This window comes from Ranitomeya variabilis, chromosome 2, assembly GCF_051348905.1.
Source record: "Ranitomeya variabilis isolate aRanVar5 chromosome 2, aRanVar5.hap1, whole genome shotgun sequence".
NCBI lineage: Eukaryota > Metazoa > Chordata > Amphibia > Anura > Dendrobatidae > Ranitomeya > Ranitomeya variabilis.
The window spans coordinates 849,758,676-849,775,633 of record NC_135233.1 but is presented as its reverse complement, the minus strand read 5'-3'; the positions used below and the strand labels follow the sequence as shown (position 1 = coordinate 849,775,633).

The 16,958-nt window shown below is 44.7% G+C and overlaps 1 protein-coding gene across 2 annotated transcripts in view; it reads right to left on the bottom strand.

The window, feature by feature from the left end:
- Window positions 1-118: 118 nt before the first annotated feature.
- The window catches only part of LOC143808013 (phospholipid scramblase family member 5-like), a 64,098-nt gene continuing 47,258 nt past the window's right edge, over window positions 119-16,958 (bottom strand). Inside the window, exons 3-7 of one of the 2 annotated variants that reach the window (XM_077290210.1) lie at window positions 14,134-14,326; window positions 13,400-13,511; window positions 10,109-10,208; window positions 1,324-1,382; window positions 119-804 (exon numbers count right to left, since the gene is read on the bottom strand). In XM_077290210.1, coding sequence (XP_077146325.1) covers window positions 778-804; window positions 1,324-1,382; window positions 10,109-10,208; window positions 13,400-13,511; window positions 14,134-14,326 — 491 coding nt within the window. In that variant the 3' untranslated portion in view covers window positions 119-777. Of the gene's footprint in view, window positions 805-1,052; window positions 1,383-10,108; window positions 10,209-13,399; window positions 13,512-14,133; window positions 14,327-16,958 lie in introns of those variants that run through there. The other variant, XM_077290209.1, reaches the window with a different exon arrangement.

Here is a 16,958-nt window from a genome sequence, read left to right as displayed (position 1 = left end):
TTCCTCTTTCAGGGGACTCACTATCTCTTCTGACAGCTGTGTAGTACAGGAGACAAATTTGGATCATTTGTTTTGTTGTAAACTAAGGTGAACCCTGAGTTTGGAAGTAATATTTCCTGATTGAATGGATCAGGTCATTAGATCTGTTTTCCACAATGAAAAGTTACTTTAAAAAATTGATCAGTCGAGTAAAGCTTTATTCAGTAATGTGCACATGTTTACCTGTCTGTAATACAACACCTGGACCCCCCCAGAATTGTACCAGAGGGTACATGTTCGGTCGTTTTGGTTTTTTTTTTCTCCAGAATACAGCTACAAAGGATTTTCCTGCCATTTAAAAATGACTGAACCACCTTAGACTGTTCTAAAGTAAAATTCACACCCTTCTTACCGATCCCCCATAGCCTCAGATCCAGTTCAGTTTCTGTACTTGCCTGCAGTTAAGTGCGTTTTAGCAGCGTGGCTGCTCTCATGTGCTTCTCTGTCAACATGACGGCTGCAGCCAGTTAGTGATTAGCTGCAGTGGTCACTTGAGCAGAAAACAAGGAATCAGCTGTGGGGAGATCTTTGAGTTGGGTTTGACTCTTTTTTTTTTTTTTTTTTTTCCTAAGCTTGTTTCAGGTTTTTTTGTATGGCTGGATGACAGCGTCTTCGAACATGACCACACTACAGCTATCTCTGATCCTAGGTTATTACAGTACGGCCTAGTTGTAGTCGGGGCTTGTTACAGTTGTGTGTTCTCTGTTGAAACTCATTTTCCATTCGTCTGCGTTCTTTTCAGCTCATCTCAAAAAACATGAAGTTCTGAAATGAAATGTAGAAAATAGACATTTTTATCACTTCAGCAAAACGGAGAACAGTCCTTCACTTTTTTTTTTTTTATTTAAAAATGTCGAAAAAAATTGAAACATTGATTTATGCAATTTTTTTGTGACTTTATTTTGGCCCATGCTTTTTTTTCACCAGAAATAATGCTGTGACTGAACTGACGCCATCCCTGCCCCTATGACTGAATACAGAGTGTTGGCTGGGGAGAAATAAAGATTATTTTCTCCCGGCTGCATGCAGGCACCGGGCAGGTTATTAGTGCTGTTAACCTGCAGATTAACCCCCATATCTGCATGTTAACAGCGTTATTCCTGGTGATAGGTTCCCCTTATGTGGTAAAGAGAAGTCCCTGGCTTAAAGTGCCAGTGTTAATAAAAAAAAAAAAATAATAATAATTTTAAAATCTAAAAGATTGCAAGAAAAGGCACTTAAAAACAACCTGCAAAACATGGGTCAATCCAAGCATAAAATATTTAAGAACAGTTGGTTCCTTACCAGCAGAAATGTTGCTGACAACAGGAGAGCCTTGTCTGTGGGACTAATGGAAGCTGAAACTGTAGAGAAAAGCTAAATTAGGGCTTGTTTTATTTTCTTGTTTTATGTAGATAAAATAATTCTACAATGCTACTTTCTCCTTCGCCACATTGGGGGACACAGACCGTGGTGTATGCTGCTGCCACCAGGAGGCTGACACTAAGTGATACAAAGAAAGTTCGTTCCTCCCCTGCAGTATACACCCCTCTGCTGGCTCTCAGCTAACCAGTTCTTGCTTGGTGTCTGTAGGAGGCACACGGACTGGTCTGCTATTCAGACCCAAAGAACTCTTTATACCTTTACAATGGACGAAGGGGGAGACGGATTCTTTCATGTTCCGATCTCCCCGAACCAACAACAGGCGAGCACGGGAGTTTCACCTCTCCGTATCCTCTCCTGCGACGTGGGAAGCCACTGCCTGAGCTGATTCTAGGGGCGACGGGCCCCTTCAAGGGCACCGATCTCCCCCTCCCTTATCAGACGAGCATTGGAGTGTCACCTTCAGTATGCTCTTCTGCAGCCAGGCCTATTGCCGGACATTCAGCCCTGCCCACCAGGTTTTACCCTCGGCTGTTCAGAGGCACTCTCCAGCGTGGCGTCCGAGCAGCCCCCACTGCACCACCACTATTAAGAGTGGATGATACAAGGAGGCGGACGGTTCCTCTCCACCTCCCTGCTAAAGGGACGATGGATCGAGGACTTTTCTTATCCCTGCACCGTCCAAACAGCAGCAACATCACAGGATCTTTTTCTACCTTCTGACCTGCTGAACAAAGCTGCATACCGGGGTAAGAGCCGGGACTCGAGCGGTTGGCGGGCTCTGCGCATCCAGCATTTTTTTCCCTCGTTCGGCGCCGGCTGGCTTCAAAAATGTAGCCCCCGGCTTCGGGTTTGTGTGGGCCGGAACTCCGCCCATGCTAGGCCGCGCTTCAGGCTCCGCCCCCCTATTCAGGCGCCTTTCATTCAGGACGAGAGCTCTATTCTCGGCGGCCATCTTCATCCTCCTGCCATCTCTGGACACGAGCTCATCCGGAAGAGGCTTCTGCATCGCACCGGCGATACTCAGACAGCGCTATTCCAGACAGGGGACTCAGAATCTCGCTAAGGAGAATCCTCTCTCCGCACCCCTCCCCCGCACGCACCGGCAGCATAAAGGGACTAGCGTTCCCTGTTTTTAATACTTAAGACCTGCAATCTTTGGTTGTCCAGCAAGCTCTAGTCTTAAAGGCACGGGTCTTAAGGGTACATGACCGCATTCCCTGGTCTTAAAGACTCATGCCCAGTAGTCGCTGGGCTTATAGGTACATGTCCAGCTTTCCCTGGCTTTGTAAAAACACATGACCAGCATTCCCTGGTCTTAAAGGTTCCCTAGTTTTAAAAGGGGCACATTACCAGCATTCTCTGCTCTTTAAGTCATGACCAGCCAGAAGCCGGTCACCTTTCCCAGAGTACTTAGTTCAAAAGAGCTCAGGAGCCCTCCACCGCCGCCGATCCCGGCTCTTCCCAGAGTACCTAGTTCCCCTCAAGGGGCTTCACCTCTGGCGTAATCCTTGAAAAATGCCCCAGTCTTAAAGGCACATGACCAGCATGCACTGGTCTTAAAGGCACATGACCAGTATGTCCTGGTCTTAAAGGCACGTGACCAGTATCCCCTGGTTTTACGCACATGGCCAGTATGCCCTGGTCTTAAAGGCACATGACCAGTATGCCCTGGTCTTAGAGGCACATGACCAGTAGGCCCTGCTTTTAAAGGCACATGAACAGTATGCCCTCCTCCTAAAGGCGCACGACCAGTATTCCCTAGTCTTAAAGGTGCACGACCAGTATTCACTGGTTTTAAGGGCACATGATCAATCCGAAGCTGGTCACCCTAACAGCTATGGAGCCCTCCGCCGCTGATCCCAGTTTCTCAGAGTACCTAGTCCCCCTCAGTGGACTTTGTCACTAACCGCAAACCATGGTTTCTCTGACCAAGAGATTGAATCCCTCTGTGAACCCTCTGTGGCTCGGAGTGCTCGCAGGACCGATATACATGGTCCCTCTTCTTCAATGGGAGCCGTCGGCTAGTTCCCCTATGTTTTGTTGAGAACAACGCTCTGAATATGGATCGGATATTGCCTTGGATTGCCAGAGCTTCAGCAAAAGAGAGACTCGTCTATTTATATCATCAACAAATTGACGAGTGATTCACTGGACAGAAGCCTCTACGTGGGATGCCATACCTGGTCTGATTTTTAAGGGCCACGGGTCCTTTAAAGGGCACCGATTTTCCACACACACACACACCATCAACAGACGAGCACATGCAGTGTCGCCTCCATGTATCCTCTTCTGCATCCAGGCCTAACGCCAGACAACCTGCCCTGTCCACCCGGAGACCTGAACTCTGTGGATGTACAGAGGCACCCCTTTTTGGCGTCCGAACACCCCCCTTTGTATCACCACTATTTAGCGGATGATGCAAGAAAGCGGACGATTCCTCTCCACGTCCCTGTTAAGAGGATGGTGGATCGAGGGTTCCTAATTTTCTACTCTGCACGACGATGGCAAGAGACGTTTTTTTTCCTGACCTGCTGGATGCAGCCCCGCATTCTGCCACTTGGCAGACTAACCGGGTAGAATTTTTTGTGGTATACCTACCAGTATCCCTGCCCGATGTATCATCAATTAAAATACCACAGACGGTCGGATAGCAAATCTGGCTCGTTCCATCTTGTGGCTTCGGGTTCAGTGCTCTACCCTTCCTTAGCCACCACATGGGTTGCTTGACCAATAGTCTCCTGGTCAGAGACCTTAACTACTTCGATTCACACAAGTAACCTTTCCCCGAAGACAGTACAGCTGGCCAATCAAATCTTTTGAGCTGGAGACTAACAAGGGATCGTATATTTTCTACAGACGCAACCAGCAGTGGAAGCGTTGTCCAGGACAGTCTAGATCTAAGGGATCTTGGTTCCAAAAAGGTGGGAATGAAAAGTAAGACCATTCCTGGACCTCAAACATCTAACAACCTTTGACAAGGTCCTCCTTTTTCAGATGGAGTTCCTCCGCTCAGCCATTACTTCAACAGAAAAAGGTGGAGTTTCTGGCATCCATCGACATTCGAGATTCTTACCCTCACATCCAATTTTTCCCCTCTACAATAATCCCTTCGCCTTTCCATTCGCGAACAGCATTTTCAAGTCACGACCTTGCCCTTCGGCCTGGCTATCGCACCAGAGTGGTCGCAAGGGTCATGGCGGTTGTCATGTGCCTCTTGCACCCTAGAAGCATGGTCGTCCTGCCCTATTTGGTCGACTTTCTAGCCGCTCTTCCAGGACTACGCTGAGTCGTCTATATCACTTGCAATACCCTCTCACTTGGGCTAGCAGCTAAACTTAGACAAGTTTTTTCCTCATTCCCAGCCCAGCAGATCCTTTTTGAGGATGATCCTGCACAAGAATAATGGTAATTCTCTCTCGATTCAAGGTCGTGGCCCTTCAACAGGGAGCTCGTGCACTTGATCACTCATTCCCTCGGTTCATTCAATTCGCTAGGAGGGTTCTGAGGAAAAAGACGACAATGGAAGCAGTTTTCTTTTGCTCCGCTCGTTTTTCAGCAAGTCAATCAGGCTTTCAAAGGGTAGTCTCTGAGCTCCTTCCTCATCCAGAGCCTTCTCCTGGTCCAATGGTTATTAGGGAATACCAATGCCAGTCTTCTCCCGATCATTGCTCTGGGGATCCGAATGATACAGCTAATCCTACAGCAGGTCCACTGCCTTCAGGCGGGTCAACCATCTGTCTTCAATTGGATAATGCCATGGCTGTGCCATACGTCAACCATCTAGCAGGTACCCACAGTCAAGCGGGGGCTGCAAGTATTCTAGAAAAACGTACAGGCGTCTAGAAAACGGATGTTTCATTTCCTGACCATGGCTGAGGTACCTCGCACTCTGATGGGCCGAGATCTATCATTCGGTGATCTCAGCAGTACATATCCCTGGAGTGGTACACTGGGCGGCAGACATATTCAGCCGTCAGGGTTTCTCCTCAAGTGAGTGGGAACTCCACTCGGAAGTCTTCCATCAGATCTGCCTTCACTGGAGTACTCCAGATGTAGGTCGGATGGCGTCCAAACTGCCAATCTACTCCAGTTCATGGTTTGGCCTCGAGATCCAAGACCATCGCAGTGCATGGTCTGTTCTTCCATGGTACCAATTTTCATAACCCCTCTTCCACTACGTCTGAGATCTTTTTGGAAGCAGGAAGGGCCCCAGTGATCCCAGGAGACCTGCACTGACCATGTCAGGTTTTCTCGCTTGCGGTACTAGTATTTTTCCGTCTTAATGCGACAAAACTGCAAATATGGACTTTCTCGCAGGGAGTCTTCACCTGTAGTTCTTCCCTACCGCGTACCGTTAGATCTGTAGGACCTTAATGGTCCCGGGGATCTTACAGTAGACTCCTTTTTTTGATCCAGACAGACTTTACTATCAGGGAAGGTCGCTCCCCTTTTTTCTCTGCGTTCTTGTCATCCTGATGAGTCTTCAAAGCTCACCGCTCTGCTCGTTCAGACTTTTTTCCTTATTACCGTCAAGGCAAGGTTGCCCTCAGGCCATCCCCTTCCCTCGTTACCAAGGTGGTATTGTATTCCCACTGTTGCAGAGGCATCGTCCTTCTCATCTCTTTCGGCTCCAGTCCACAAATCGGAATGGGTTCTCCATAATCTGGAAGAAGTGAGTGCTCCGAGTGGGTATATATCGAGGACGGCGTCCTTCCGAAGGTTGGACACTTTACTTGGGCTTCTCGATGGTAAGTAGGCACAGGAAGGGTTTAGCTGTTTCATCAGCCATGTTAGCCTGGTGGATTCTTTTCACCATCCAGGAGTCCTTCCGTGCTAGATGTCAGCCTATCTCCCTGAGGGCTCTAGGCACCAGACGTCGGCAAGCACGGCCACAAGCTTGCGAATTCCTCCAGTCCGCATGCATTCTTGAAGCACTATAATACCCACACTTCCACAGATGTGAGTCTGGGCAGGCGGACTCTGCAGGCCGCGGTGGCGCACTTGTAAGTAGCGGTTACACAGCCTGATCTAATGTTGTCCCCACCCAGGGACTGCTTTGGGACGTCCCACGGTCTGTGTCCCCCAATGAGGCGAAGGAGAAATAAGGATTTTTGTGTACTCGCCGTAAAATCCTTTTCTCCGAGCCATTCATTGGGGGACACAGCTCCCTCCCTATTATTAGTTTGTGCTTGTTTTATAATTTGACATGCTATACTCATATATAATGTGACATGCTATACGCTCATATATTGTTACTGATCTACTGCTTTTGCACCGAACTGGTTAGCTGAGAGCCAGCAGGAGAGTGTATACTGCAGGGGAGGAGCTAACTTTCTTTGTATCACTTGGTGTCAGCCTCCTAGTGGCAGCAGCATACACCCACGGTCTGTGTCCCCCAAGGAATGGCTTGAAGAAAAGGATTTTACGGTGAGTACACAAAAATCCTTATTTTAAGGCGGCTGTGCACTACTAGACAGCGCCTTTTCAATGTCCTTAATGTTTCCACTAAAATAAAAAAAATTGCAGACTTACCTCCCGGACTGTCGCCGCTCTGAGCGCTTCATCCAGCGGCAATCTTGTCATTGATCGTCAGTGTCCGCTAATGGGCTGTATCCTTCACAGTTCCGTTTGACAGATGTGAGAAGGCTGCAGCCATCACGTGGCATAATGTTATGAGGCCGATGCAGGGCTAGGAGCAGAGATGTGCTGGTCCGGAGACTTTACTTTTTATTTTAATTAGCACAATAGGGATATTGAAAAGGGGTTTGGATAGTAGTGGGCAACCCGGAGAGAGGAAAATGTATTTCCATCTACATTCTGTCTAAAACTATGAAGACTCGTATATGTAACACTGACATGAGTTCTTCTCACCATGATCTGGCAACATAGGACTGCTGCTGCTTCCTTTGTCTTCAGGGAACGCGATGTCAGAGATCTGGATGCTGTGACTCATGTCCCACCGCTTATGCAATCCATCCCTCTGACCAAGGCTTGTGGACAGGTTTCTTGTCCTTCCTGCCCCTCGCTCTTGTTCTGCTCTGCCTGCACCTTCACAACTTGTACAGTACTGTTCAAAATCACAGCAGTGTGTTCAAAAACATGAGTTAATCGCAAAATCTGTATACTAGTTTTTATTTCCATGCATTTGGAACATTGCATACTTTTCTAATTCAAAACATGAAGAGAAATGTATATACATGGTTTTAACTACAGAAAACAAAAAAAAAAAAAGCCGTGTCTGCATGTGTCTTTACAAACTCACAATATGTACTTTTTTTGTGGATTTAGCATTCCTGTGAATCACTAACCTAATATTTAGTTGTATACCCACAGGTTTTTTTAGAACTGCTTGACATCTATGTTGCATAGAGTCACCAACTTCTGGCACCTATTAACTGTAATTCCAGTGAAGGATACTTGGACTACATACCACAAATGTTTGGCATTGTTGGCTTTGTCTCAGAAATAAGAATTTTTAATGTCACCCCACAAGTGTTCTATCGGATTTAAGGTCCAGGGATTTGGCTGGCCGTTCCATAACATCAATTTTGTTGGAGTGGAACCAAGATTTAGCTCGTTTACTGGTGTGTTTAGGGTTGTCGTCTTGTTGAAACACCCATTTTGAGGGCGTATCCTCCTCAGCGTAAGTTAACATGACCTCTTCAAGGAGTTTCATATATGCAAACTGGTCCATGATTCCTGGTATGCGGTAAATGGGTCTGGCACCATAGTAAGAGAAACATGCCCATATCATGACGCTTGCACCACCATGCTTCCCTGTCTTCTGTGTGCTGTGGCTTGTATGCAGTGTTTTGGGGGTCGTCTCGCGAACTGTCTGCTGCCCTTGGATTCAAAAAGAACAAATTTACTTTCATCAGTCCAGAAAATGTTTCTCCATTTCTCCTTAGGCCAGTTGATGTGTTCTTTGCCAAAGTACATGTCGTTTTTGTTTTTTTATTAACAGGGGGACTTCTTGCTAAGAGATTAGCTTCACAGGCGTCTTCTGTCACAGTACTCACAAGTAACTTGAGACTGTCTGTGATCATCCTGGAGCTGATCATTGGCTGAGCCTTGGCCATTCTGGCTATTCTTCCATCCATTTAAATGGTAGTCTTCAGTTTTCTTCCATGTCGTCTGGTTTGGCTTTCAATTTTAAAGCATTTGAGATCATTTTAGCTGAACAGCCCATCATTGTCTGTACTCCTTCATAAGTTTTACCTTCTACAATCAACTTTTTAATCAAAGTATGCTTTTTTTTCTGAACAAAGTCTCAAACGACCAATATATCTCAGGTTTTCAAGGAGAAATGCATGTACAACATGTCCTGGCTTCACCTTCTAATAAGGGCCACCTGATTCACACCTGTTTCTTCACAGAATGATTGACCTCACTAAGTGAACTCCACACTGCTATTATTTTGAACACACAACCTTTGAATTAATTATTCTAATACACAGACTCAACAACATGCAGATCATGAATGAGGAGTTTGTTGGTTTTCTTAGAATCTACCGCACCAAATTGTAAATTGTTTGACATACGGTAATATAATTTATATAAAAACAGTGATTAATTTGGTTAGTCATATTGGACTGCTATAATTTTGAACACTACTGGAAGTGACATGTCAATTGCCTGCCCCACACTTTTAGTGGAGTCATATAGAAGTACAACCTGTGAAGGTGCAGGCAGAGCAGAATAAGAGTGAGCCTTGGTCAGAGGGATGAATTGCATAAGCTATACTCCCCTAATCCCATATAGCATCCGAGAAGAGAGGGGGAGCTCCCGCAATAGCCGTGCTGTGACGTGGAGTCCTAGTGAGACGTAATAAAATCATAAGAACTTGCATACACGAGTAAGAAGTAGGATATGAGCTTTCATAGTTTTAGAATGTAGATCGAAATCCATTTTAGCTCCTGAGGGTACCACTTTAAGAACTGTGCTCTCTGAATGGTCTCATTGACGTGGGACAAATTTATTAATCCTGTCTAATATTTAGATGGCATACTTGTATATTAGCCAGTCTGAAATTTTGTAAAATTTATCACAGTGAACTGCGCTTGATGATACAATTAAGGAATCTTTAGACACTTTTATACCACATATTGGTTGACTTTTTTTCATTGCGATATTTTACACTGCCATTTTGACACATGTCCTATTTTAATCCACACCTCTGTTACTAAGCCATGCGCATGAGAAAAAGGAGCAACAATTGTCTGCATGGCATTTTTTTTGCTGTTTTTCGGTTTTCGCACTAGAATTCTGGATCATTTACCTTGAGCTTAAAAACCCAACTGACCCATGACCCCTGGGGCTGTGTTCATCATATAAGATCTATGACACACTTCAAGAAACATGAACCAAGATCTCAGCGGTGTGCTTGTAGTTCAGTATTTTGCATCACTATTTGTAAGCCAAAACCAGAACTTGATCCACAAGGCAGAACAGGTAGTTTACATTATGTTTTCTTACAGTTCTCTGCTCACAAATACTGATGCAAAGTACTGGCTTTAGACATTTTAGATTTTGTGAACTGTATGTAAACTATTTGCCGATCACAAGCATAGATCTTGAACTTGCCAAACAGTGAAACAAAATATACAATATATTATGATTGTTAGACAATGATATTTGCCTTATTATATTCTCCTCACTGAACAATAAGCATTGTTTGACTTATCAAGTTAGTAAATTTACTTACTGTCAAGGCCAAAGAAGTCATGATCCATGTTATACTCTTCATTAAAACCTGGCCACCTCTTCCATATGATGGCAATCTTCTGACCTTCCACTGATGTCACCTGCATTATCAATGGCAAATTGGGTTTCTGTTGCATTCAGAACCAATAGAGCAAATCCTCATTAATTAACCTCTCTCTAACACGTCACTAAAATTTAACTTTTATTTATAATAATGTATGAAATTCAAATTGGTATATATTTTCCTTTATTTGTAATTATTACAGTGGCTTGTGAAAGAATTGATTCCTCTAGGCATTTTTCGTGTTTTGCTACCTCACAACCTGGAACCTCACAGCCTGGATTTTAACTTTTTTTGGAGGGTTTGCATCAGTTCGTGTAAGAGCATGCCTACAACTGTGAACATTTGTTTTTCTTTTTATTGTGAAGCAAAGAACAAATAGGACAAAATAACTGAAAACTGCAGTGTGCATAACTATTCACCCCATTAAAGTCAGTACTTTGTAGAGCCGCATTTTGCAGCAATTACAGCTACAAGTCACTGTGGATAAGTCTCTATAAGGTTTCAACATCTTGCTACTGGAATTTTTGCCCATTCCTCAAAGTAAAACTGTTCCAGCTCCTTCAAGATAGATGGTTGCCTCTGGTGAACAGCAATCCACCAATCTTCAAGTCTAACCACAGATTCTCAAGTGGATTAAGGTCTGGGCTTTGACTAGGCCACTCCAAAACATTTATGTTTCCCCTTAAAGGGAACCTGTCACCCCCTTCAGGCTTTTGTAACTAAAAGAGCCACCTTGTGCAGCACAAATGCTGCATTCTGACAAGGTGGCTCTTTTAGTTATGCTCCCTGCACACGCTGAAATAAACGTTTATAAAATGCGCCCCTCATACCCTGAAATCGCCAGGGAGGCAGGTCTTTCCTTCCTAAGCCAGATGCCTCCTAGCCATCACTCCGGGCCTGTGCGCGCCGGGCGCCGCCTCTTCTTGCTTTATAATCGTCCTCGGCGCCTGCGTTGTAAGTATGAAGGGCAGCGCAACTGCGCATGCCTGAAAAAAAAAACTTAATGCGCAGGCACCGGGGATGATAATGAAGCAAGAGAAGGCAGCTCACGGCGCACACAGGAGTGATGGCTAGGAGGCGTCTGGCTTAGGAAGGAAAGACCTGCCTCGCTGGTGATTTCAGGGTATGAGGGGCACATTATATAAACATTTATTTCAGCGTGTGCAGGGAGCATAACTAAAAGAGCCACCTTGTCAGAATGCAGCATTTGTGCTGCACAAGGTGGCTCTTTTAGTTACAAACGCTTGAGGGGAGTGACAGGTTCCCTTTAAACCACTCAAGTGATGCTTTAGTAGTATGTTTTGGGTCATTGTCGTGTTGGAAGGTGAACCTCTGTCCCAGTCTAAAATCACTGACAGACTGAAACAGGTTTTGCTCTAGAATATCCCTGTATTTCGCACCATCCATCTTCCCCTTGACTAGGACTGTTTTCCCTGTCCATGCTGCCGAAAAACTTCTCCACAGTATGATGCTGCCACCACCATGTTTCACTGTGGAGATGGTGTTCTTGGGGTGATGAGCTGTGCTGGTTTGGCGCCAGATATAGCATTTACGTTGGTGGCCAAAAAGCTTAAATTTGGTCTCATCTTGCCACAGCACCTTCCTCCATACATTTGAGGAGTCTCACACATGTCTTTTGGCAAACTCAAAAAAGCCTTACAATGTTTATGTGTAAGTAAAGGCCTTTTTTTGCCAACTCTTCCTCTAAGGAGTGTACGGCTTATTGGGTTGTATGGACTAATACTCCAGTATCTGCTTGGGAACTCTGCAGCTTTTTCAGGGTTACCTTTGGTCTCCGTGCTGCCTCTCTGGTTAATTACCTCTTTGCTCAGGCTGAGAATTTTGGTGGGCTTCCCTCTCTTGGCAGGTTTGTTGTGGTACCATGTTCTTTTCCATTTCATGACAATGGATTTGATAGTGCTTCAGGGGATCATCACAGATTGGGATATTTTTTATAACCCAAACCTGACTTCTGCTTCTTAACATCTTTATCCCTGACTTGTTTGGAGGTCTCCTTGGTCTTCATTGTGTTGTTTGGTTAGTGGTGCCTCTTAATGATGTTACAGCCTCTGTGGCCTTTCAGAAAAGGTGTGTGTATATACTGACAGACCATGTGACACTAAGGCTGCCGTCACACTAGCAGTATTTGGTTAGTATTTTACATCAGTATTTGTAAGCCAAAACCAGGAGTGGGTGATAAATACAGAAGTGGTGCATATGTTTCTATTATACTTTTCCTCTAATTGTTCCACTCTTGGTTTTGGCTTACAAATACTGATGTAAAATCCTGCCAAATACTGCTAGTGTGACGGCAGCCTAAGATTGCAAACAGATGGACTTCCTGTCACCAAGCATGTGACTTATGAAGGTAATTGCTTGCACCAGAAATTTTTGGACTCTTCATCGCAAAGGGGGTAAATACATATGCATATGCCAATTTTGAGTTATTTGAACCCATAAATTTAATTTATTCCTATATTTTTCTCACTTCACCAACTTAGATTATTTAGTGCTGGTGCCTCGGTGTACAGTCCGTTTACCTTCTGTTTAACATTACAAAGTATAGGAGAAACTTTGTAGTTTATTTATTCATCTATGAAATATACTGATGAAACACTGAGGGTAAAAATGAGCACACTGATCCAAAACATTGGTACCATTTTTTTGTGAATGAGGACTAAGGCCTCGTGCACACAACCACAAAAAATGGACAAGTGCTGTCTGTAATTTTGATGGTTAGCACTTGTCCCCATGTCAGTTGGTCACAGAAAAAAAACTCACAGCATCGACGAGTTGCCTCTGAGAGCGGAGGGCACTAGCCCATTCATGTCTATGGGAAAACATCAGACTGCAGTCATGACATTTTCATGGACTTACTGAATAGAGAAAATGGATATTGTTTTTCTTTTCTAAATCCTCCACATCTGAGAAAATTAAGTCACTCTGATCAGCGTGTGAGTAGCATAATCGGATCGCTTCTCTCTGAGATAAGAGCGGTTGTGGTACCGTGGCCTTGAAGTGAGAATTTCAAAATAAATCAATCCCATCTCTTTTTTCCAAAACTAAATTAAACAGTTTTTGCTTAAATGAACTAGTGTTAAAAGGGATAATTTAAGATAAATCTTACAATAATGAGAACCAAACCTGTAGATTTCAGCAGATGCCTTTTCTTGATTGAGCAGTTTTCCATACAGGGGAAAATATGAGTCCATAAATACATAGTGTTACCTGGAATTCCTGGTCAGAGTGACAGCGGGCCGCACTCCAGGGGCCGCGAATGTCCATTCTTCTCCTTCCCTCCGAGTCATACACCGAGAGACTTGGACTAAACAAGCTCCATCTGAATAAGGATAGAGGCAGCAATGAAAGGTTCATGACCAAACTAAGGCAGCTGATGTAGATGACAAGTCTTTAACATTTAGAAAAATGTATGCAATCTTTGATATTTTAAGTGATCCTACCTATTCTATGGATAAGCTTTATGTTTCTAAGTCTACGTTCACATTTGCGGTCTGCGCCGAAGCGTCGGGCGCCGCAGCGTCGCCGCATGCGTCATGCGCCCCTATATTTAACATGGGGCCGCATGGACATGCGTCGCACTTGCGTTTTGCGCCGCATGCGTCACTGCGGCGCACGCGTCCGGGCGCAGAGGACGCAGCAAGTTGCATTTTTGCTGCGTCCAAAATCAATCAAAAAAAGGACGCATGCGGCGCAAAACGCAGCGTTGTGCATGCGTTTTGCTGCGTTTTTGTTTGCGTTGTGAACGTAGCCTAAGATGGGGAATAGGTCTTCACCTTGACCTATTTTAGGTCTAGTCATTAACCACTTCAAACTTTCATTTTTAGGATTTAGTGTGGCCAAAAAAATACCAACTTTGTGATAAGCACATGCCAGATCTATGTTTTCTACAACTTTGCGAATTGGGAGCTATTATTGGATGGCTTGTAGAACTATATACTGACCTCTGTTGGACAAAGCCTAGGAGCGCATTAGATGAGGAGAATACTCGGATGACCATGAGGCAGCAGAACAAGCAGCACACATCGACCCGGTAGGGTCTACAAAACCTTAGTATTTCCTCTCTGCTCTGGTCAAACAGTCGGAGGCAGGAAGATCGAGCCGGGCCACACAGCTGGTAACACAAGCAACTGGAATCTACAATAAAAAATTAAAGAACACCCATGATTGTAGCGCAAAGATCAAATCAATTTGATGTCAATCAAATCTGAGTCGAATTTTATAACATTTACTGGACCGGGTGAATTAAAACAATCTGATAAACGATTTGTGTGAATCATCAAAAAAAAATCCTTGCCGTATTTTTGCAGATTACATCAGCTAAAGAAGGCTGACATGACATAAGATGTGATTTGATTCCCAAGGATTGAAAAAAAAAGCCCACCCCCATTTCACACACTGGTGAAGAATCCGAGAGCGGGCTAATGACGTCAGGTGCAGCTGCTTGGGCTTTCACAAAATTCCTTGCAGATATCATATCACTTGGTACAGCACAGTCAAACAGGAGGGACTATTATAACCTGTATAAAAGCCAAGGCAGGGAATGCAGAAAACATTTTAGGGTGATACTAGAATGGTGAATGTCGGAGTACACAGCTCAGTAATAGAGACAAGAGGAGAAAAGCTGTAAAACATTGGACTAATACTCCAGACAGTGATAAGTTGAATGACTGCAGCAGCGAAGAAAATGAGAGTAGTAGTCTGGTAATAATACAGAGATTCAATTAGGCTGCCGTCACACTATCAGTATTTGGTCAGTATTTTACATCAGTATCTGTAAGCCAAAACCAGGAGTGGGTGATAAATACAGAAGTGGTGACATGTTTCTATTATACTTTTCCTCTGATTGTTCCTCTCCTGGTTTTGGCTTACAAATACTGATGTAAAATACTGACAGAATACTGCTCGTGTGACGGCAGCCTTAATATGAGGGGTTTGGAAAATAGGAAGTGTGCAAACAACTGTTTCAGACTAAGGCCATGTTCAAATGGCAGTAGTTTGGTCAGTATTTCACATCAGTATTTGTAAGCTAAAAGAAGGAGTGAAACAAAAGCGTAGGAGCTGTGCACGTGTTTCTATTACACTTTTTCTCTGTTCCACTACTGATTTCGGCTTACAAATACTGATCTGTGAATGTGGCCTCATTGTGATTGATCAGTGGTATGTTCTACTTGGCACCTGTCCTGCTGCATTTGAATTGAATCTACCCTTTTTTATCATGCTTAGTGCAATAACAAGCAGAAGTAAGACAGCACAATAGTTATTCCAGAAAAAAGTGAGCTCACTGTGTCAGGCCGGTTTCACACGTCAGTGGCTCCGGTACGTGAGGTGACAGTTTCCTCACGTACCAGAGACACTGACACACGTAGACCCATAAAAATCAATGCATCTGTGCAGATGTCATTGATTTTTTGCGGACCGTGTCTCCGTGTGCCAAACACGGAGACATGTCAGTGTTCGTGGGAGCGCACGTATTACACGGACCCATTAAAGTCAATGGGTCCGTGTAAAACACTGACCTCACACGGACATTCTCCGTCTGGGGTCCGTGTGCGTGCAGGAGACAGCGCTACAGTAAGCGCTGTCCCCCCCACATGGTGCTGAAGCCGCGATTCATATGTTCCCTGCAGCAGCGTTTGCTGCAGAGAAAATATGAATAATAGTGTTTAAAATAAAGATCTATGTGTCCGCCGCCCCCCACCCCCTGTGCGCCCCCCCGCTGTTCTGAAAATACTCACCCGCTCCCACGTTGGCTGTCACTCCTTCCTCTCTGCCCCGCGCCTCCTACTGTATGCGGTCACGTGGGGCCGCTCATTTACAATCATGAATAGTCGGCTCTGCCCCTATGGGAGGTGGAGCCACATATTCATGACTGTAAATGATCGGCCCCACGTGACCGCATACACTAGAAGCCGCGGCCAGACCAGGAAGCAGCGAGGGAGGCGGGTAAGTATTTTCTGAACAGCGGGGGGGGCGCACAGGGGGTGGGGGGGCGGCGGACACATAGATCTTTATTTTAAACACTATTCTTCATATTTTCTCTGCAGCAAACGCTGCTGCAGGGAACATATGAATCCGCGATGCAGGGTACCACACGCGTGGGTACCACACGCTCCGTGTGGTACCCACTCGCCATACGGGCGGCACACGTGTGCCGCACGTATGGCCTACGTGAGTTCCCAGGCACACGGACACGGATAACTCCGGTACCGATTTATTCCGGTACCGGAATTATCTGGACGTGTGGGACAGCCCTCAGACAGTATGTTTGCTTGTTGCAAGCAACTGTATTGTGTTTTGCATTTCTTGTGCAATCACATTTTTTGAACAGGATAATTATTGCTTTTAAAAAATACAAAAGAACATTCACCAAAACCCAGACATAACTGTGACTGTCTATCTCAAAACGTTTGCATGTCGCTAAATATTTAGTTTTTTAGCACATCTTTGACTAGTCAAATTTTAGATCTCTGCACCCCACACCAGTACAGCGCTCTACTGCAGATGCTGACTTTTTGACCTGTACATTACCCAGCTTTTCTTATTACATAATTTTTGGTAAAGGGGTTGAATTTTGTAGAGAAAAATGAAAAACAGTAAAATAGATATAGGCATTTATCTGTGCATGTCTGTTTTTTGCACACCTATTTTACTAACCCAATATGACAACCATATACGTGACACCTACAGTATACTTGAGCCTGCTGCTACATTTTGCTTAATGTACATGTACCTACCTACATACCTAGTAATCCTTATAACGTTCTTT